We start from the raw sequence: 20909 nt of genomic DNA, 5'->3' as shown, positions 1-20909 counted from the left end.
ATCCAGGAACTGTTATTCCTTTTTCACCTCTCTCTCTTAATGCCCTCAGGCCCCACGTTGGGCGCCAAGATCTGTCTAGGTTTGAAAGACAGGTGTCTGCTAAGGAAGGCAGAAGCCTCCCTTGGAGTGGCAGATGTAACCCCTTTCCCTCTGAGTTATTATAATTTTGAAATCAAGGGTCTTTAGGCAAAGATGTGGGAAAATAGGAATAACAGTTCTTTACTATATATATGTATATATATATATAACTAGTCAAACAAAACAACAACAACTATGGCAGTAACAGCAAACACAAACCCAGTCCCAGCCTTCTCGGCTGTCAGGCTATTTCCCCTCGGGTGCAGTTCCGCTTGCAGCCGACAGGGATCGCTGGCGGCTCCCGGTGAGCAGGGCAGGTGCGATGGTTCCCCCGCGGCTGCAGGGGGCGCTCCGGAGCGAGCTCGGGGAACACGCGGCTGCTCTGGCGCCCTGGGATCCCGGGGAAGGATGGAACAAAGGAGCTTCAGAAACCGGTGGGCAGCTGGTCCCGGAGTCTCGGAAACAGCAGGCTGGACTGGTAGGCTGGAGCGGCAGGCACAAACACAAATCCCGGGTGGCAGACGAGATGTATCCAAAAGGGGAACCCCCCGGGGCTCCAGGCAGGCAGGGCAAGCACGGCTACAGCGTAGCGAAGGCTCGAAGCAGCAGCGGGGTGGGCGGCCACAGCCCCAGCCTCCAGCAGGGCAGGGAAAGCAGCCCTGGGATCCCCGGTGTTGTTCCCAGCAGAAAGGAAAGACGCCGAAAACGGGAACCAGCAGCTCTTCTCTCCGCGGCTTCTCTCTCCAGACGCTGAGAGCGAACTGAACTGCCCGCCAGGTGAAAACAAAAGCCTGGACGGGCCCTTTTGTCTTTTCTTAAGTATGGCTATCTCCTCTCAAGTATGGCCATTTATCTCCTAGCAACATGCTATGGGAAAAAATTCCTTTAACAGAAAAAAAACTAGGACTAAACTAAAACCCCAACACGAGGCAGGGCTGGAGCCCAGCGGCAGAAAGGCACCTGAGTGTATGGCACCAGGGGAATTAACTCCTGGTGATGCATCCTGTGTGGAATCCCACTCCTGGGTGCTTGTGCTGCCTTCACCACTCCCAGAGCTGAGCACACTTTTCCAGCCTGACGTGCCAGCACCTCAGGTGGCCACTGCCACAGTGAAGCCCAGGCCTGCCCCACATGTTCATCTTCAAAACCCAAAGGTATTTCAAGCTTTCTGCCTGCCAGCACGAAATACCACACAGGGCTGCCAGCCTAGAGGAACAGAGGAGCCTGCCTACAAGTCCCCATAGTGGGAGCATCCCCTTCCCTCCCCCTGCCAGAGGGGACAAAGGAACAGGAAAGGAGAAGAACGTCCTCCTGAGTAGGACGACACTGGGTATAAGGTGAGGCTGGGCAATGGATCAGGAATGATGCTCCCAGCCAGTGCAGTGGGAGAAGCGTACACTATCCTTGCGTGTCCTTTCATCTGCTGCAGTGCAGGGGCAAAGTGTCCAAAAGCACATGGAGGGCTGTTGTGGAGTCCTGGTCCTCCCTCTTGCACTCCAGGCTCCCTGAGGTCAGCCTTAACCAGAGCTGTAGCCACAGGCTGCTGCAGAAGGATTCTTGCACCACAACGACTAAGAGGAAGAGGAGCTGGAACTGATTTTTTTGGCTATTTCAATGTCCGACTTGGCAACCAGAAACCGTAGCTTCTTCCCTCCGGAGCGGATGAGGTCCACGGCACTGCAGGGAGCAGCAACAGGGAGAGAGGTGAGTTCTGGCTCCCTCGGGCTGGCAGCCCCTCAGGAGCCTGCCAAGTCAAGGACATTCACAAAACACGCCCCCTTTGCCAATCACCTGCCCCTCTGCCCTGTGCCTGCTCAGGGTTACATGCAGGGGCTGTTTCTCTCCTGCCTGTAGCTTTGTGGAGGGCTTGGCCTCCAGGTTAGTGCTGCCAGGACGAGGGCAAACAAGCCCTAAGCTGCTCTGTGCTATGGGCACCTGGGCTCTGCCTCTGAGCTGCCCCATCCCGCCACCTTCAAGAGGAAACCTGGGGTGGGATGGGGCTGGAGCAACTCTGCATTGCTGAGACACACCTCTGGAGCTCCCATTTATTTCCCATATATGCTCCCCAGTTGTTGCTCCATAACCCCTCTTCTGAACCCACAGCCCTTCCCCCTCTCTGGTGTCCTGTGCAGGTCACTCCTCTCCCTGCAGCTTGCTCGTACCGCAGCATCCTCAGGACTGCAGCGCTGGCAACTCTTGCAGCAAAACAGCTGGAAACCTGGACCTGACAGTAACTCTCCCAGTGCTGGCACCACCCCAGGCCCTCTGCTGAGGTGAGACTCACCTCTGATAGTCTGCCCCAATGAGGCTGGTGCCGTTGACAGCCAGGATGCGGTCCCCGATGGAGAGCCTGCCGTCGGCAGCCGCGGGGCTGTCCTCAATCAGGGTGCGGATGTAGATCCCCGGGGAGCAGAGAGGGGTGTGCTGTTGGCAAGGAAAGGAGGTGAGCAAAAAAAGGGACACAAAGATTTGTGGTCCCAAAGGGCTGAGCTCCCCCGGTGGGGTAACTCTTCCCCAGAGTTGCCAAGCCTGATGGCAAGTGGGACCTTGGAGATGCTTGGGAACATGATGGGGATGGTGCTGACAGTAACAGGAAGGAAATTAGATCCTTTAGTTTTATATCAATTTATACACAGAAAGGAGAGGTGGGGGCAATCTGCTCTTTTTCAATTTAATTAAAAGTAAAGCCTCATTAACCTGCAGCCATGTTGGGATGGGAGCTCTGCTCACACTGTCCCAGGGCTCGGTGATGCTCTGTTTCCTACTGTCCAACAGCACAGCTGTGGAAGGCCATTTAAAAAGCTGATCCACTCCACAATGCCAGATTCCTCCTTATGCAAAGGAGGAGCTGTTTTGACACCCTGTGAGCCTCCCTGCTCCTCTCCACTTCCCCTGCCACCGCTGAAGGGTGGAGGAAAGACCTCGGCTGAGTCATTTTCCTTCCACAAGAGAGCTGAGTCTGTTTGCTCTCTCCAGCTGCAGGACAGCTGTGGACTTTGTATGCATGGCACTGCAACCTAGGAGTAGAGGTCCTCTGATAGATCTCTCTCTGCCTCCTTGTCCCCAGGAGAAGCACCCTAGCTCCCGTGGGAAGCCATCAGCTTCTTTGCTGGCTTTTCTTGGGGTATGAACCAGGTCCCACAGGTCCCACTCTAGCAGAGTGAGGGACACGAGCTGAGAACTCACCACACCATCGATCAGCCCCATCCCCAGCCCGATGGGTCCCCTCTCCAGCTCCACCACGAAGACGTAGCAGAAGTCATCGGTGGCAGAGCTGCGGCTGGAAGACTCCGGCGTGGGGTAGTCATAGGGGGTCGGCGAGCAGCCTGGCAGCGGAGAGAGCGGCTTACGGCTCTGGCACCGCCCAAACCCAGCCTCACAGCCCCAGGGCAGCGCCAGCGCTCGGTACCTTCAGGGGTGCTGCCTTTGGTGCCGTTCATCCCGTTCCTGCGGGGGTCCTGCAGCCCTTTGCCGGTGCCCTGCGGTGACTCCGGGCTCCCGGAGTCGAAGTTCAGGGGGGTGGTGGGTGGTGTCAGCAGGCAGGAGGAGTCTGTGGGTGCCGTGCCGGCCTTGGGGACCAGATTCCTGCCCAGCTGCAGCTGCTTGAGCTTCTCCTGGAGCTGGGGCTCACCAGCGGGGGGCTCGCAGGGGCAAGCGTTGGTGGCCAGGCAGAGCTGGGGGTTCCCCTCTGGCTCGGCACAGCCCCCCAGGGAGCAGTAATCCTCCTGGGCAATGGTGCTCCCCAGGGCCGCCGGGCCCTCGCTCACCTCCAGCACCTCCGGCGCCGTGCATGCCTCTTTCTTAAGAAGGAGGAAAATGCTGTGGGACCCCCTGCGTGTGCTTTTCACTCCCTACCTGTACCCCACCACCCTGTCGCTTTCCTGGCTGCCAGATCCATCCAAAGCCTTGTCAATTCAGACACTGCCAGGCTTGTCCTGGCTTCCCAGCACAGCTCCCACACCCCCGTTTGGTGGCCAGGGCCATGCTGGGGATGTTTACAGCCAGCCGGGAGGGGATTCCTGGTCATGTCCCTGCTGGGGGATCCCACTGGAAGGGAACACTGGGGTAGCACAGTTCCTCCTGTGCCACAAGGGCTGGGCAGTGTAGCCCCAGGGTGACAGACAGTGCCTGTGGGTGCTGCAGGGGATGGGGACAAGATGGGAGAGGAGAAGGGGACCTGCTGGAGGGACGTCCTCCACTTGGTAGTTGAGCTTATCACCCACAGCACGTATCACCCTCCCTGTGCTTTACAGGCATTAGCTAATTAGTGCTTTTGTGCAAGCCTGGCTGCTGGGGATGGGCAGGGTGCAGCGCAGGGAGGACAGGGAACACGCAGGGAGAAGGAGAGCACTGCCCACAGACATCTCCCCTTCCTCCCTCCTCCTTGCTAACGAGATTGCTGGGAAGAGCCTGTCCTTCCAGCTCACCTTCCCGGGCCCCCCATGCTGGGGGATTAGCAGCACTAATCCTTCCAGAAGCTCTCCCCGAGGGCAGTGCCACAGCTCCAGGCTGCAGGCGAGGGTAGCAAGCCCTTGGCACTGGGCTTGAAGGGGTCTGCAGAGGGACCCAAAACCCTCCTGCCCACCCAGAAGAGGAACAACCCCCCCCATGGGATACAGGATACCTTTAGGGGTGCTGAGCCTGGCCCCTCGCTGGTGTGGGGGCTCTTGCTCTGCAGGCTCCAGAGGAAGTGGCGAATGTAAAGGAGGTGTTTGTAGATGTTGTCATCCAATGTCTCCACCTCCAGGTCCACTTTGAAGCCCCCGCTGGGCAGGATGATGGGTGGGTGGTTGTCAAAGGACTCCAGCATCTCATCTGAAAGGCAGAGGGATGGAGGTTAGCACTAGCCCAGGATGCACCCCACTCCTGCCTCCTGGCTCTCAGCCATGTGCAGTCTCCCAGCTGGGATCAGGGATTTAGTGAGCTTGAGCCAGCAGCATCCCTCACTTGGGACCGCAGAAAAAGCCTCACACCCATCTGAATGCACTTTGCATGCTTTGCAATATCTGAATTTTGGGGCTGTGGTTATTCCCAATCACTGCAGGTACTACAGGACACCCAGGAAGGGGAAGGGAATTACCTGTTTGGTTTGTACGTGACTGGAGTAGGCTGACCAGGACTCACCAGGCTGGAAGGCGGCCGGGCTCTCCTCCTCACTGGGCTGCCACGCTGAGATGCAGCCCACGTCCATCACTGCCTGGCACTGGCTCAGCACCCGGTGCAGCTGCGCAGGGCTCAGCGCTGGGAACTCGGCTCGCAGGGATGGCCAGGTCATCTGGGGGAGGACACAGAGCATGAGGCCAATGGCAGAGGTGAGAAACCGCTTCCTGTGAGGAGCAGGAGCTTGCAAGGGGCGCAGGAGGGAAAGAGTGGGTAAGATGGAGAGAGCCAGAACATCCTCTCCTGAGTACTGCCCACCCACAGACCCTGGGAAAGGGCAGATGGTGGCGGGTTGCAAAAGGGATGCATCAGTGTAGGGATCCCCCAGACACTGAGCAGGCGCTCTCCTGCCCATGCCTATCCAAATGCCATGAGGCTGGGCATGCCTCACCTGCACCAGCTGGGAGCCAGGCATGGCCAGCAGGTTGGCCACACTGGCGAGTTTGGCGAAGAACTGCTGGGCGAGCTGCTCAAAGCCGGCGTCACGCAGCCATTCCAGGAGCAGCCGCATGCTGGCCCGCAGCTTCACCCCCTGAGACCAGTGGAAGCAGCCCAGAGAGGAGCCTGAGGAGGCAAAGCATCCATCAGCCATGTCAGGGAACAGCCCCTCAGCCCCCCAGCACCTGCCCCCGGTTAATGTCCCCAGCATCCTGTGGCTGTAATTCCTGGTGGTGGCTGGACCTTGCCTGGCACTGACAATGGGCAACTGTGTTAATGAGGGCTAATGAGCACCTCGGGCTGCCATAGTTTATTAATGAGCTGCCCCTATTAACTGCCCTCAGCCTCCTCTGCTCAGGCTCAAAGGGGCAGGGGAATGGGGATGGGATCCTTGTGGGGTTTAGCCTCTCCCGGGAATGGGGACCCTGGTGCCAGCAGCTGGGTCTGTGCTTGGCCTCCCTGTAACAGTGCCCATCCCCAGCACCCTCCTTCCTGTACCCTCCAAGGTGGCACTGGGATGGACTGGAGTGCATCCCAGTAAGTCAGTTCTCCATGTGTCACCCAATTCAAGGAGGACTGACCCTTATCCAGGAGCTGGTTGAAGAGCAGGGTGTTGGAGAAGAAGAAGAGGTAGGCGAACATCTGGGAGGTGATCTCGGGGTGCACTTCGTACTGGTGGAGCAGGTCCAGCACAGCCTGGTAGATGAGCACGACCCTGCGGAGCTCCTCGGGCAGCGGCAGGGTCCCCCGCCAGCTCTCCCGGCACTCACTCTGGAAGGGATTGCACTCCAGCAGGGCAGGGAGCGACACGTACAGACACTGCAGGGAGAGCAGCAAGTTCACAGCAGACTCAGTTTGTTGGGTTTTTCTATTTTTGCATGAGCCAAACCTTTCCTTCACCTCCGCAGCCAAGCAAACCCTGCCAGTGCTGCTCCAGCAAGGGGCTGCTCCTACTCACCCCCTGCCTCCGTGGGCTCCAGTGTTGTGCAGAAGTTTAAAAAATCATAAAAATTAACAGATTGGCCGCTTTTAGCACTTGGGAGTGATGGTGTGTGACAACAGCTAAAATCTGTAAAATCCGATGTGAACCAGGGCAGCAGCCAATCAGTTGGGCACGAGGGTGAAAGAAAAGTCGGGATCGGTGGGGATGGCATTTCCCTATTGCTTAAATGGGAGAGCAGTGCCTCGCACTCCCTTCTGCGGGGCTAAGGGAAGGGGAGGGTGCTGAGGAGGAGGGCGCAGGGGAGGAAGACGCTGCTCTGGAGCGGTGCAGGAGCAGCCCCTGTGTCCCCGCGGGCCGGTGCCAGTGGACAGGAGCCGTCCTGCACAGGGCAGCCTTTCTGTGCCTCACACTGCCCGCTCTGTTCCTGCTGCCGCTGCCGCCCGGCTCTCGCGGTCCAACGGCGGCGGGCCAGGGGCCCCTTTCCATCACGCCCTGAATCACACCATTATGCCGCGCTGGCCGGAGCCAAGCAGCCCTCCCCAGACACCTCCCCCGAGCCGCTGCACTGCAGACAAGGAAACACGCCGCAGTAATTCAATACTTTTCCTGGGCTGCGACCAAAAATCGGGGCACTTCAGCCCGAAGGAAAACACCTCAGCGTGGTGCAACTGCCAAGGAGTAAAAGCTTAAAAAAAAACCCTCCTGCACAGCCCTGGGGATGCTCGTGCTGGCCCCGTGTGGCACCGTACCTTGGAGATGTAGTAGACACACTGCTGGAAGGTGTACATGATCACCTCTTCCAGCACCGTCATCGCCTCCTCACTGGCTGTGATGGTCGAGGAGAACAGAGACTCCTTGGAGCCTGGGGGGAGGAGAGGAGGATAGGGGAGCAAACCTGCAGCAGCAAGGCCCCCAAATTCCTAGGGTGTGGGTTATTAGAATTTCCAGGTTTGTATCATCACCACGGAATCCCTCGTCAGGGCAGAGGCTCCTCTGGCCGCAGGGAGCTCCCATCTGCCATCCCCCACAGCTCCCATCCCTGCCGGCAGCTCAGGGCTGCACCCTCCTTCCAGCACCTGCCTGGCCTGTGAACATTTTAACTTTCTGCATAGACCAGAAACTTTCTGAGGCTGGTTTAACACCTTTTCATCTTTTTTTTTTTCGTTTTGCTGGCATTAACATAGACTCATCACTGAGCAGTTCTGCAGGGCTGCCTGCAAGCCCAGGTGCCCCCACAGCAGCCAAGGGTGAAGAAAGTCCCCCCAAGGCATTAACCATAAGCTGCCATGGTGGCAGAGGATGCTCCTCTGTGAACACAACACAACCTGGCTCTGGAGCTGGGCAGCACCACGGCAAGATGTGAGGCTGCTCCTCCCACAGATTTCCCCAGCCCACACCACAGAGATGTCCCTGCTGATGAGGATTACGGAGGGTTAACAGAGCATCTTGAGGGCACCAACCACCACCTGTGGCTGGGGATTAGCAGAGCAGGGTTGCTCCAGCTGGAAAAACAGGCAGGATGCTGCATCCAGACTTACCTTTGATGTCCAGTTCCTCCTCCATGCTCTGGATGTAGGTGGGTGATTTCTGCTGGACAAAGTAGAGGATCTCGATGGCATTGGCCATCCAGAAGATGATGTGCTGCAGGTCTGGGAGAAGGTCCGTGATGGTGAAGCGGGACAGGGTGGCAGGGTCCTGGCTGGGGAGACACAGCAGGTGTTACACCTACTGTTCCTCAGCATCCCTGCTCAGGCTTTTGGGGAGAAAACAGCCAGCCTGGGGCAATGCCAGAGAGTTTTCACACCCCTCCACCCCCAAGTCCAGCACTCCCCTTAGAAAGATCCTTTACAAGGGAAAATTCAGTGGTTCCTGCTCTGGGGTGGCCAAGGTCACCTGGCCTTTGCGGGGTGCCACTTTTGGGGGAGACTTCTCCTGATACCACTGAACTGCAGTAAGTACTCGCTGAAAAGCAGCCCTTCCCTAGGGGTATGTGCTGCTCCTGCCAGCTCTGGACAGTTAAACCCAGCTCACCTGCCCTGGGCTGTTCAAAAATAAAACAAAAAACATCTGGGAAATTTCTCAAATGCTAAACTGCTTTTTCTTGCTATAGGAAAGGCCTGGGAAGTATCCTTGAAGTTTATCCTACAGGAGAGCTCACAGCAAGCACCAACAGTTCCTCCAGATACTGGTTTAGGGATGGGATTTTGGAAATGGCTGGGAAGACAGCTCCTTGCACCACTGTGATTGCCCCAGAATGGTGCTCCCAGCACTGGGACACCCTGTGTCCCACACCACCCCTGGATGCACACATGCAATGCCAGCTCCATCTCAGCTCCACTGAGGGGTCTCCAGCATGAAGAAGGTCAAGCTCACACGTAAGGGACATTCCTGCTATATCCCTCAGGGATGAAGCCACAAGTGCAAAGCCTTGGCCAGGTCTTGGATCTGCTGCAGGTCTTATTCCCTCCCGAGCTTGCCTGCTTTTCCAGACCCACACATTCCATGCAGGCATCGTGGTTAAAGGCCCAGAGAGCAGAATGTGTGGGATTTAGCAGGAAAACTCATCATGCATCACTGCTGACAGGCTGGGAGGGTGGTTTTACCAGCCACGGACTCCCTTCACTCATGGAGGAAGGACCGGTGTTGAGTTCTCCCTGTTTTGAGGCAAAACAAGGAGGGTCACACTTACTGCTGGGATTGCTTTTCAGCCAGCTCCCGCGTCCGCTCCTGGGCAGGGAGAGAAGGGAGAGCACAGTGAAAACCAGTGGGATGGGATGGCATGAGCATCACCCCCATCAGCACTCACTGCCACCGGGGACCAGGCTGGGCAGATCCCAGGGAGGGGTCCAGCAAACCCCCCACCCCACAAACACCCCCTCACACCGCTGACTGACCCACACCGTCCTCTGGATCATTTTGGCCGCTTTGAGCAGCAGCTGCCCGAAGTCTCCTGGCTCAAAGTTGGTGGCCGAGTGCTGGATGCAGAGGCAGAGCAGGAAGGCGGGTGTCAGCTTGTGGTCATCCCCCCCGGGCTCGATCAGGGTCATGATGCGCCGCAGGAGCACGTCCTCAGCCGCTGGCTCGAACTCCAGCTGCAGCTTCCTGCGGGGCGTCCTGGGGCCGCCGGAGGGCGAGGGGCCCCGCTTTTTGGCAGCAGGGTCCTTCTCCTTCAGCAGGCTGCCACACGCCCCGCACACGTGGGGACCCTCGGGGTGCAGGGCTCGCAGCCTCAGCAGGGTCTGCGCCGGCAGCGGCTGCGCCTTCATGGGGTCCTTGTAGAGGAGCAGGTAGTAGAGGCCGAGGGACAGCAGGTCCCCGTGCCGCAGCACCACCGTCCGGGCCACCTCGGCAAAGTTGACAGAGATGCCAGCGCCGGCGATGGGCTCCAGCACCAGCTTCTCCTCCGAGCGGTGCCGGGAAGGTCGGAGCTTCCTGATGGTGCAGTGCAGGGGCAGGATGTCGGGGGCTGACAGGCTGATGCTGGGCTTGCTCGCCTGTGTCCTCTGGCCCACCGTGTGCTGCTCGCGGTTCAGCAGGTAAACCAGGCTGTCCTGCCAAGCGAGGAGACGCAGCATGAACCGGGGAGCGGGGAGAAGGGACCCTCCTCCCTGCCATGCAGTGAGTGCTGCAGCCTCCCGCTGTCCCCAGCAGTCCCCTCGCTGTCCCCAGCTGTCCCCCATGCACCTTTGCACGGCAAAAACATTTCTTTTTTCACTCTCCTCGCTGCCAAGCAGGACAGCAGCGATCCCTGCCTTGGGCACGCCAATAAATGGGCACAATGACTTTGGGCATGCAGTAAATGGGGCTGCTTTGGGCAGAAGGAGCCCTCCTTCCACCTCTCCCCCTCATCCCTTCCTGCAGCTGTTTTTCCCTTCCACCTTCTCCCCCCAGACTGCAGCGATGCCTGCACCCCCAGCCCGGGGGGACGGTGGGACCCCAGTCAGAGCATCCACCCCTGGCCCTGTCTTTCCCCACAGTCTGCCCGCACACCCCGGTGCAGCTCAGGCGACCACCCCGTGCCTCAGTTTCCCCGGCAGCACTAACGGGATGGCTGCAGTGCTGGTGTCACCCTGCCAAAAAGCTTGGAACAGCCGGATACTCAACGGGCACAAAGTAGCCATTAACTGCAAGAGCTGTCCCTGTCCTTTGCAGTTCTCCAAGTGCCTCCAGCAGACGCACTGTTCTCCTTGCAGCCTCTGATTCCATTTGTCGCTAAGGACGCAGCTGGACGGGGGACGGGGGACGGGGCAGCTCAGCCACCCCCGCAGAACCAGGGCTGCCTCGGGCCGGGGCAGGGATGCTACTCGGGGATCACCTTGCATCCGTCTGGGGCATTGCAGGGGGTCACGGGTCCTGCCTCCGCGTGCCCCGTGCTTGGGGACAGACTGGGGACAGACTTGGGGACAAGGCTGCGAGTCCCAAGCCCGTTTCCTAAAGGATGCTCATCCGCACCACCACCGCCACCCCCCTCGACCCCAGCAGCTCCGGCCATGCAAGCAGCCCCGCTCCCCGGGGCTTTGGAGGGTGGGAGGGAAGCGGGGGGTGCCGGGGGTGCGCAGGAGGCGGCGCGGTGCTTACATGCTGCTGGCTGTAGCCCTGCAGGAGCAGGAGGTGCGGGGACTGGTAGAGGGAGTACCGCATGCTGCTGCCGCCGCTCCGCGCCGCCGCCGGGCTGCCGGGCAGGGTGGAGCAGTGCCGCTGGAGCCGGGCCCCGGCCCCGGCCCCGCTCCCGGCCCCGGCCCCGCTCCCTGCCCGCCGCGCCGGGGTCCCCAGGCTGGTCTCGCTGAGGCTGCGCCGCAGGGCCGGGGGGGGCCCGCGCCGCTCAGCCCCCGCCGCCCGCCGGGCCCCCCGCGCCCGGTGCCGCTGCAGCTTCCGCGCTTGGGCGTTGATGCCTGCGGGGATGGGGGGGAGACAGAGCGGCGTTCAGCCCCTGCAGCCCCCCCGGGACCACCCCCCCGCCCCGCCGCAGCACCCCGCGGCTGGGGGGATGCTGCAGCTCGGAGCGGGGAGGGAGCAGCTGGAGCCCTCCCGGCGCTGCGCACCCACCCTGGCTTGATGTCCCTGGTCCTTTGCCCTCCCCGAAAGGTGACGCCAAGACACCGGCGCGGAGAGTTTAGTGCCCTAATGCCACGGCTAAAAAGGGGGTGTCCCAGCCCTCCCTGGCCCCCAAACCTCACTGAATGGAGAGCAGCCGGTGTATAGTATCCCCCACCTGCCCTGGCCACGCTGCAGGGCTGGGGGAGAGGAGATCCCTGCTAAAAAGAAATTTCACTCAATCTTTGCCAAAAAGAAAAAAAAAAAAAGAGCCCGGATTCTGCTTTCTGCCCTTCAGCACTCAGTGGCCAGCAGCAATTGGGAACCGCAGGGACCCCCTCCCCGATTCCCCGGAGCATCAGCCGGGCACGGGAGCTGCAGTGGAGCCCTGCTGCAGCAGGAACAAGCTGCAATTAACTTCTCCCAAGCATCAATTCGTGCAGAGCTGTCTGTCCGTGAGACAAACAGGAGCCGGACTGAGTGAATAGGCCTGGCCGAGGCGCAAAAGCAGCCCCTCACACGGCATACGCAGAGCCGGGGGGGTCCCCGTGGGTCCCTCCGTGCTGCAAGCGTGGCTTGAGCTCTGCAGGAGAAATAGGAAGTTGTGCGTCCGAAGGGCGATGCTCGTACCTCAGCTGGGCAGCCTCCTGGGAGCCGGTCACTGGCATTCGGGGAGGACGAAGAGAGGGAAAAATCTAAAGGATTTGCTTGCTGGAGCAGCGGTGCAGCGTTGTCGGTGCAGCTCCAGAGCCAGAGCCCCGCTCCTGGCTGGGCCGACCAGGGAGCAGCCTTTGGACAGTGAGATTTGGGGACAGCCAGCGGGATTTGGGGACGGCAAAGCAGAGAGCCTGGTGCCCAGGGCTGCTTAAAGGGACACTCACAAGCTCAGACCCAAAAAAAAAAAATCATCTGCCTTATTTGGTGAGGAATGGGCTGCCGGTTCTGAAATACATTTTTTTGTTTGTTTGTTTTAAATGGAGCGCTCCTTTGCTGGGAAAATCAAAGAGATGGGGATGGGGAGGGGGGTGGGACAGGGAGAAAATAGCCCCTGCTGTTTACATGCCTTGGGATTAGGGCAAGGCACAGTCAAGCCACCCCAAGCAGTCCCGTGCCCCACGTCCTTCTTAAAAAGGCAATCGGCCCCGCTCCCGTCCCCGTCCTGGCCACGGCACGGATGTGAAATCCAGGGAGAACAACAAGCCCACCCAAGCCACGCTGCTGGGGATGCCAAAGGCCACCCCAAAGCTGTCTGCAGGACACCTCTGCTCCCCCCAGGAGCCCTGTCCCCAACCCACAGCATGGAAATGGGCCAAAGGGATGAAGGACAGTTGGGGCAGTGCAGATCCCAGACCAGCCTGTGGGAGTAGGGAGGAGTGGAGCTGGATTCTGGGGAGCAGCTACTGCTGGAGCTCAGTGGGACAGACTGGGGTCCCATTGCCTGCAGAGACAGACCATCATCAGCCCCTTATCGAGTGGAAAGGAAGCTTCTGTATTTATTTTGTGTAGGAAAAAGTTGCTTTTTCACTGCCGATAGAGCCCCCGTCACAGGCTCCCGCTAACCCCGGGGCTGTGCTGGAAAGATAAACACAGCTCTTTTCCTGAGCATAACAAAGTCCCTCCATAAAACTGGTTAGGTTTTTTTAATCCTTTGATACTGTTTTGTCCTCCCAGGCATGTGCAGGTTATCCCACACAAAACTCAGCCTGAACATCTCCAGCGCAGCACGACCAGGGCAGAGCCAGTGGCTGCTAAATGCACATGGAGATTGGGATGGGAACAGGGTGTAAGGAGTTAAGGAGCACCTCCCAATATCACAATCCTCCCTGGATATCCAGGACTTGGATGGTATAAAGGTGCTGGTGCTATTGTTGGGGTGTTAGGCCTTGTTAATGTTTAGGGCTGGACAGGCTCCAATGATCTCAGGCCTAGGGGGAGGTTAATAAGGCTTGGGAAAAAGGATGTACCACTGATAGTGGGCACAAAGAATACAGAATTTACAGGCCACAAGGACATTTGGCAGAACTCCCAAGATAAGGAAGAAACTAATAGAAGCAACTCAGCAACGGTGCTGAATCAGCTCTGACTGGGTAATAGGTAATTCTGGCAGGGGGAGATTTCACAACGCCAGCCCAAGAAACCACTGACTGAAAACAAGAGTGCTCTCATTGTCTCTGTCCCTTCTTTTCTCCTTCTTTCTACCTCACATTGTTAATAAAATCTGGATTATTTACTTTGGCATTTGTCTCATTTGCACCTCAATTCAGGCAGAGGCATCTCTCACTAATCACATCCTAACACAGGGCTGGCTCACATCCTTAGGGAGAGCTGGGCATCCCTTGGGCAGTATCCACCAAACCCCACCAATCTGCTGCCTCTAAACCCATTCTGCATCCCAGGGGAAAAGCTGCTAGCTGTGGTGCCTGGGATTTTGGCTGGGATCTGACTCTTTTTCAGCTGAGGAAAGAGGTTCACTTTTCCTGGTGGAGAAATAAATCAACAAATAACTCTGTGGGCCCCAGGAAAGGAGAAATGCTTTGAATGTACCCAGGAGGGACTAACACCAGGCTAGTCCTTCCTAATGTAATTGCTCCGCAGACTCTGCAGGGAATCTTCCCTGGATGCAGTTGTGCTAAGGTATATCAAAGCCAGATCCTCAAAGGCACTTGCCAGAGCATCTTTTAGAATAATAGGCTTAAATCCCAAGTTTCTGGAGCTGCGTGTGCAGTTCAGCCTGCAGCCTCTTGGGAAAGCTCCAGTTAGGACAGGACCCGGTACAAAGTGGGGGTATTTTGGAAAATGAATGCCACTGAGATGCCAAGTGCTGCACCTCCCGACAGCCCCCTCCAGTTTGTGTTTGGGGTGTTTACTCTACATCTCCATAACTGCTGCCTCGATGGCCCCCAAAAGGAGCAGGGCTGGGGGTAGCAGGGAGAGGGGGCTGCCTTGTTTGCTGCTGAGAGACTCTACCTGTGCTGCTAATTAGTGGCATGAGGAGCCAGCACCATCCTCCCCAGTGGGAAGCAGCTAATAAACTAATTAGGATAATGGGTAACTGAGCAGATAAAACTCTTAAGCTATTTGCTAACAGGTCATGGAGGGGTGTGGAGCCTTTCCCTCAGCCATCAGCCCAGCAGGCAGCAATGCACCTGTGTGACCCCAGTGCTTCCAGTCCTCCCAGTCCTGCTGCTCCAGCGATGCCCTGTGTGGGGAAGGACCTGCAGGTATTGCCCTGGGGATGATTTGAGCATCTCTCTGCTTTTCTCTGAGGGAGCTGCAAGTCTGAAGTCCCTTTATTTTTGCACAGATGTTGTGTTTTCCACGCCAATGCCTCACCACCCTGGGCAGGCAGCTGCTGCTCAGCAAGGGGACCTCTGCCAGCTTGAGCCTGGTGACAAGGGTGACCCTGGTGGAGGGCACTCATGGTCGATACCCCTTACACCAGGAGTTTTGTGTCTTTTTGGGGTGCTGGGTCACAGGCTGCATCACTCACATTCATTCCTGGCAGTTCACAGATGAGGTGGGAAAGAGTGGCCCCAGCCTCATGGCATCCCAGGGCCACCAGCTCAGGGTGAGACTGGTGACAGAGCCCCTGGTGCCACCAAAAGAAAGGGCTGCAGGAGTGAGATTTTACCAGGTAAGACAACTATGGGCTGTGTACTCTGCAGAGCAGACAGCCTGACTGACTGTGGGTGTAACTTCTATCTTGGAAGAGCTTGGTCAGCAATGGAAAATGCCCAGAGATTAAAAAATGGGGGATTTCCATGGCCCCACCCAGGAGTGCTGAAACAAATGAAGTGATAACGAAAGCATAACGGGCTTGTTTCCAGATCCAGAGCACAGAATCCTATCAGGAACTGCTCCTCCATTGGAAATGACTGAAGGGTGCCAGTCCCAGGCCAACTCGATGCTGCTCCTGTGCTGGGCAGCCCAGACCCTGCTGCTTCCCCAGCTTGTGTGGGAGCCTTGCACCCCCATGGCTCCCAGCCCACCCAGGATCCAGGTCATGGGCAGGAAAGTTGCTTTCTGGGTCCGAGGGGGAGGATTTGAGGCCGAGTGGAAGTGACCTTGGGCTCCAGCAGGGAGCTGCCACATGGTCCTGCCCACCGTGTGCTGCAACCACTGCACTTGGCTCTTGCCCTTCCCTCTATTCAACAGAAGCTGTTTTTAGAGTCGCTGCTCTCCCAAAGTGCTTCACATCTCTCTGATCCTGGCTGGAGAAAGAGCTGAAGAGAAGAGCAGAGCATCCACCTTCCTGGCCCAGGCTCTGGCAGGAGCCACCTCTTTGTCTGTGTGTCCCATGTGCAACAAGCCGGGACCACCTGTGGCATCCCCTCCCTGAGCAGACAGAGTGGGCACGGTGAGGATGGAGGTAGCCTTCCACCTGGCTGCCAGGTGAAATCCCAACTGAAAATTGCAGCTGGGGGGGCTCCAGCTGCCTCTCCTCTCCCCCAGAATTCCCATGGCTGGATTCCCTCACCTTTTGCCTGGGCTCCTTCCAGCCTTTGTTAGGATGGGTGGCGGAGGAGCTGTGTCCCCCTGGCGTGGGATGGGTTGGACCGTTTGCTCTGGTGCTGGTGGGGGAGAAACTTGGCTCTTCTTTGCCAAGCACACAGAGTAATCCTGCATCATCATCAGTTTAGTTCTGACAGTAACAATCCTCTCCTACAGGAGTGAGGAACCGCTCAGGGCCCATCCCAGCAAAACCCCCTGGCTGACACCTCCGGAGCCTGGTCCAGACCCCTCTGTCAGCAGGCCTGACACAGCAAGCACACCATGCAAGCAAAAATCTGATTTTAAACCTTTCTGCCCTCATCCTCACAGGGCTTTTATCTGAGGCTGGGAGGAGGAAAGCTTCATTACTGTGCGCTGGGGTCACTTATTAACCTGCTGGTTCCTAATGACGCACTTATCTCCTCCTGCCAGCCCTGGCCTCCATCAGGCACTGCTGCAGGGGCTCTCCTGCCCTACATTGCTCTCTCTTCATTAGCTTTTCATTTTCCTTAATTGCTCCTGCAGATTTGCTGGGGGTGTCAGGCCTGGGGGATGCCCAGAGGGAGATGGGGGGGGAGGGGAGCAGGGCAGTGCTCTGCCAGGCACAAGGCTGGGGATGCCATGGTGCTGGTTCATTGATGGGAAGAGCAGGAAGCACTGATGGTCTTGCTTGCTGCTGCCCAGCCATGAGCAGGGTTTGGTACTAACCCCTAAACTGGCTGGGGTAAATATTTGAGGTTGCAGATACCAAATTAGTGCAGGAGAGTGCTGAGTCCTGCCTCAACACAGGAGCCTTGCAGCTAAAATGTGGCCACCCTCCCACTTGCACCACCCCGTGCACCCAAACCACATCTCAAAGCTGCTTGTGTGGGAGGGTTTCTGGGGATGCATCCCAGCCCCTCTCCCTGCCCCACACCCAGCTCTGACCTGCAGTGGTGGTGTCCACATCCTTGGCCGCCATCTCCTCCACCTCCGCCCTCCTGCGCAGCTCCAGCCGGCGTGAGAAGCCCTCCCTGGGCTTCCAGAGGTCCTGGATGAGCAGCGGCTTCTCGTGGTCACCCAGGACCCTCAGCCCCTCGGTCTGCCACTGCTTCTCGGGGCCCTGGAAGCGGCCGATGACGTCGCACAGCGCGTACTGCCCGGCGCTGAGCTGGCTCAGCCCGTAGCGCTCCAGGGCCTCCTTCACCAGCTCCCGCGCGCCAGAGCTGCCCGTCACCAGCACGCTCTTGTAGTTGGTGCCCGCACAGATGTTGCCCCCGAAGATTTTCAGGATGCCAGGGGCCGAGAGCTGGGTGGAGAGCTCGGCCGGGTCGTCCTCCGCAGCCGCCGGGGAGGCGGAGGCCGAGCTGCGGTCCTTGTAGCTCAGGGTGCGGTACAAGACCTGGGAGAAGAGCCGGCTCTGGCGCTTCAGCCGGTTCTTGGACGGCGGAGCCATGGTGGAGGAGGGCCCATAAAACATCGTGCGTGAGGTCGTCATGAAGCACAGCTGGGCAGGGAAGAGCAAAAAGGGGAAGGTGAGCGGTTTAGAGGCCAGATGTGCAGCAGGGGAGAGCGAGCAGGTGGTCACAGAGGAGCCACTGTCATCTCCAAGGTGACAGATCAAGGGACGGCCATTTCCCTTGTGTAACCCAAAACACCAGTGGAAAAGCTCAGCCAAACCGCTTGGCAGCAGCACAGTTACCTCTGGATGGATTTGTCCCTGAGAACAGTCTGGAGTGGCCCCATATTTCTCTATCATGTGTATTAAGAGGTCCCTCTTACCCAGGCAAAATGCAGCGGGAGGAGAGCAGAGCCCAGCGGGACTTGGCGGGGCCCATCCTGGTCAGGAGCCAAGGCACCAGGAGTTACTCTCACTAACGAGTTTGCGGAGCAATCCCATTTTTTAGAGGTGAAACGGAAAGATCAAGTGCAAATTCACTCACTCTGAGGTCACTGCTAAATGCTTTTGCTCAGCGAGAGGCACAGGGTGAAAATGGGCTTTAATTAGCTTTTCTAAAAATGCCCTGACTCCAGCAAATCTGTTGGCTGTTGCTTGTTTGCGGAGGACATTCAGGCACAGGGTGGCATCGCTGACAAGGCTGCCCTTGTCACGTTAGCCCAGGGCAGGGCTGCTCAGGGCAGCCCCAAGTGGGCAGCAGCGACTGGAGGAGATGTGGCCAAGGCCGTGTGGCAGCTCCCAGTGCTCCTCAATCCTCTGGAATGGACTGGGAACCACCAATCACTTCTGGATTTAGGTGCATAGCACTCCTGCCCAATGTCACTGTCACCATCTGGGGATGGCTTTGAAATCCCATCCCGGCTGCAGCAGCACCTGGTGCTTGCGTGGTGCTGATAATCCACAGCTGCACCGTGACCTGCTGGCAGGGGAGCTCTGGAAGAAAGACAATCCAAGCATTCCTGATTTGCACAGGGCTGGGAACCCCCTCACCTCCAGATTTATAATCTGCAGGGATTCCATGCATACACAGAGGACCCCCAAAACGTCCCATCTGCAGCTCTCAGAGCACAGGGTTGTAGCAGTTGGGGTGATCCAGCTGTGCCTGGCCAGGGACACACGGGGCACCAGCAGCTTCCCACAGCTGCAGCCCCGACTGGCTCGGGCACAGCCGCGCCTCCGGAGCAAACTCAGCGCTATCAGGCAGAATGATGTCGGCCCTGGAAAGCCTCCAAACCACCATCCAATTCAGGAAAAAAGAGTGTCCCTGCTGCTAATGGAAGAGGTCACCTTCTAACCCAGAAACCACCTCCCAGCCATGCACGGGGGGTTGCTGCAGGATGTGCATCCCCCCATCCCGCAGCCAGAGGCCCATGGAATGCTGCAGATCAGGGAAACTGAGGCACCAAGTTCTAAGGATGTGGCCAGGAGCTGTTATGCTGCTGCACCCCAAGTCACCCCTTTCCCTTCTCCCAGCCCCACCAGCACTAGGAAACTGATGGGGTTTGTCCTTCTTTCTAACCTGCTGGCTCCAAAACTGTCTCCTGGTGTGCTGAAGGGTGGGAGTCCTGGCACAGGACAGCAGGGCTGAGGACCTTGTGTTTTATAGTGCCCCGGAACTTCACCCCAACTCACTGGGTGCAGGTAAGGCTGCTCCTGTTCCCACCTTGCAACTGGGGAAACTGAGGCAGGGATGGGTTTGGGGCTCTGGCTCCTCCCACAATGCTGCTCCTCTTCCTCCAGCTGAGCCCAGACCTGCTGCTCCCACTGGGGACATCCCTGGGGCCATCCCTTGATGTGTGCTGTGTGACATCTCCTGGGAGTGCCGAGGCAGCCCCAACCTGGGGAGCAGGTCAGGGCACCAGCAGATAGGTTCAGGAACAGCTGCCCCGGGCCGTGAGCACGGCCCTGCCAGCCCTCATTAACATTGACCAGAAGGAAAACTGCCCCAGTGTCACTACAGGACCTTGTCATCAAGCATGCAAAAGACAAAACTTTGTCATCAAATCACTGGTTTCATGGATTTAATCTTCTCCACCCTGAACTACCCCCAGCACAAAGGGAAACCTTTCACCATCTGCTGGTGGCAAAATCATTCCTCCAAGTCCACATCACAGAGACTTGCTTCTTGCAGGTCCCTGCTTGGTTTTGAATGTGTTATTTATAGCTCAGCTATTTTTCTGCTCTTTCTATCAAATGCAGCTCCTACAGAGTTCGGGGGCAAAGATGTTTCACCAGGAAAAAATAAGCCTGGATCAGGAGGAGCTTCCAGCCTGGTCACCCCAATTTTCAGCATCTAGAGCAGCACCGGTGTGATTTCACCAGGCACCACGCTGGGTGACCCGATAAATCAAAGTCTTCTCCCAAAGACAGAGGAACACACCTGGTCTTAATCCCCCCAAGGACTCTGAGGGCCCGGATAAGATGATAACGAATGGGCTCCTCCCACATCCGTGCGCTCAGGCACGCTGGGCACCGGCATCTCCCACCAGGAGGAAATCTCTGGTACGTGCAGTCCTGCTGAGTCCTGCTGTGGGAGTGGGGATGCTCCAGCTGGACCCAGCTGCCCAGGGACAAGCCAGCAAGAGTGCCAACTGCTGGGCACAGCTCTCTGCAGGTCAGTGGGACACGTGCTCCCCGATGGACATCCCTAGCCCAGGTGAGCTCCCTTCTCACTGCAAGCCAGTTCCCTGGAAGGACACAAGCCTGCAGCTATGGAGCATGATCCAGACTTTCCCAGGAGTCCCTTTCTCCAGCATTCAGTGACGTTGTCTCTCTAACGGCTACGCAGGAATTAGTCAAAAGCCTGGGATTGCCCCCCAGCGAGATCTGTCAGGGATCCTTCACCTCCTCACAGCCACACCAAAACCAGCTATTTTCCACAGCCAGCTCTGTCTGAGCTCTGCAGAGCTGTGACAAATGCCCTCGGTATTCACGTGGCCACCACATGTCCTTCCATCACCACAACTGACTCTGCAACCGCTGGGGACTTTCCTGCGGGCCCAAGGTTCCTGCTCCTGTCATGGGTGAGCAGCCTCCACCTCCCAGTGCCTCCAACCAGCGTTCAGGGAAAGCCTCTCCCTACCTTGCCATCCTTCTCACGTGCCTTTTTTCCTTCCATTCATCCTCCTTCTCAAAACAATCTTTGCCCTTCGTTGTGCATCATCCTGGGCAGGCGTCAGTCGTGTTTCTGCGAGAGGAAGAGGAGGAGAGGTGCTGGGCTGCTCATGGACATTGGCTGCTCGCAGTGTGGTGGGTTTGGAAAGCTCAGAGGTTCTGCAACATGCTCCTGATGTGCTGTGTGGGTTTGCATTGGGGCTACTGAGCCAC

At 57.9% G+C, this 20909-nt stretch overlaps 1 protein-coding gene across 1 annotated transcript; it reads right to left on the bottom strand.

Moving 5' to 3' along the window:
* Positions 1 to 1001: 1001 nt before the first annotated feature.
* RADIL (Rap associating with DIL domain) lies at positions 1002 to 19973 on the bottom strand. The gene is made up of 15 exons (XM_069030313.1): positions 17072 to 19973; positions 11376 to 11511; positions 11198 to 11291; positions 9514 to 10170; positions 9309 to 9346; positions 8158 to 8318; positions 7369 to 7481; positions 6258 to 6495; positions 5630 to 5802; positions 5203 to 5353; positions 4703 to 4893; positions 3488 to 3878; positions 3265 to 3404; positions 2363 to 2502; positions 1002 to 1755 (listed from the first exon to the last, which is right to left on the bottom strand). The coding sequence occupies exons 1-15, from the start codon at positions 17880 to 17882 to the stop codon at positions 1650 to 1652; spliced, it is 3540 nt and encodes a 1179-aa protein (XP_068886414.1). The 5' UTR covers positions 17883 to 19973; the 3' UTR covers positions 1002 to 1649.
* Positions 19974 to 20909: the final 936 nt, after the last annotated feature.

Source organism: Aphelocoma coerulescens, chromosome 14, assembly GCF_041296385.1.
Source record: "Aphelocoma coerulescens isolate FSJ_1873_10779 chromosome 14, UR_Acoe_1.0, whole genome shotgun sequence".
Classification (NCBI taxonomy): Eukaryota; Metazoa; Chordata; class Aves; order Passeriformes; family Corvidae; genus Aphelocoma; species Aphelocoma coerulescens.
The sequence above is the reverse complement of the archived record's forward strand: the minus strand, read 5'-3'. Positions and strand labels throughout refer to the sequence as shown.

Excerpts from the sequence above, each read along its gene's own strand:
- RADIL (XM_069030313.1), bottom strand. The coding sequence starts at position 17,882 with ATGATAGAGAAATATGGGGCCACTCCAGACTGTTCTCAGGGACAAATC. Across the intron at positions 11,512-17,071 it reads TGTGGACACCACCACTGCAG|GCATCAACGCCCAAGCGCGG; the intron begins GTCAGAGCTGGG and ends CCATCCCCGCAG. Across the intron at positions 5,354-5,629 it reads CTGGCTCCCAGCTGGTGCAG|ATGACCTGGCCATCCCTGCG; the intron begins GTGAGGCATGCC and ends GTCCTCCCCCAG.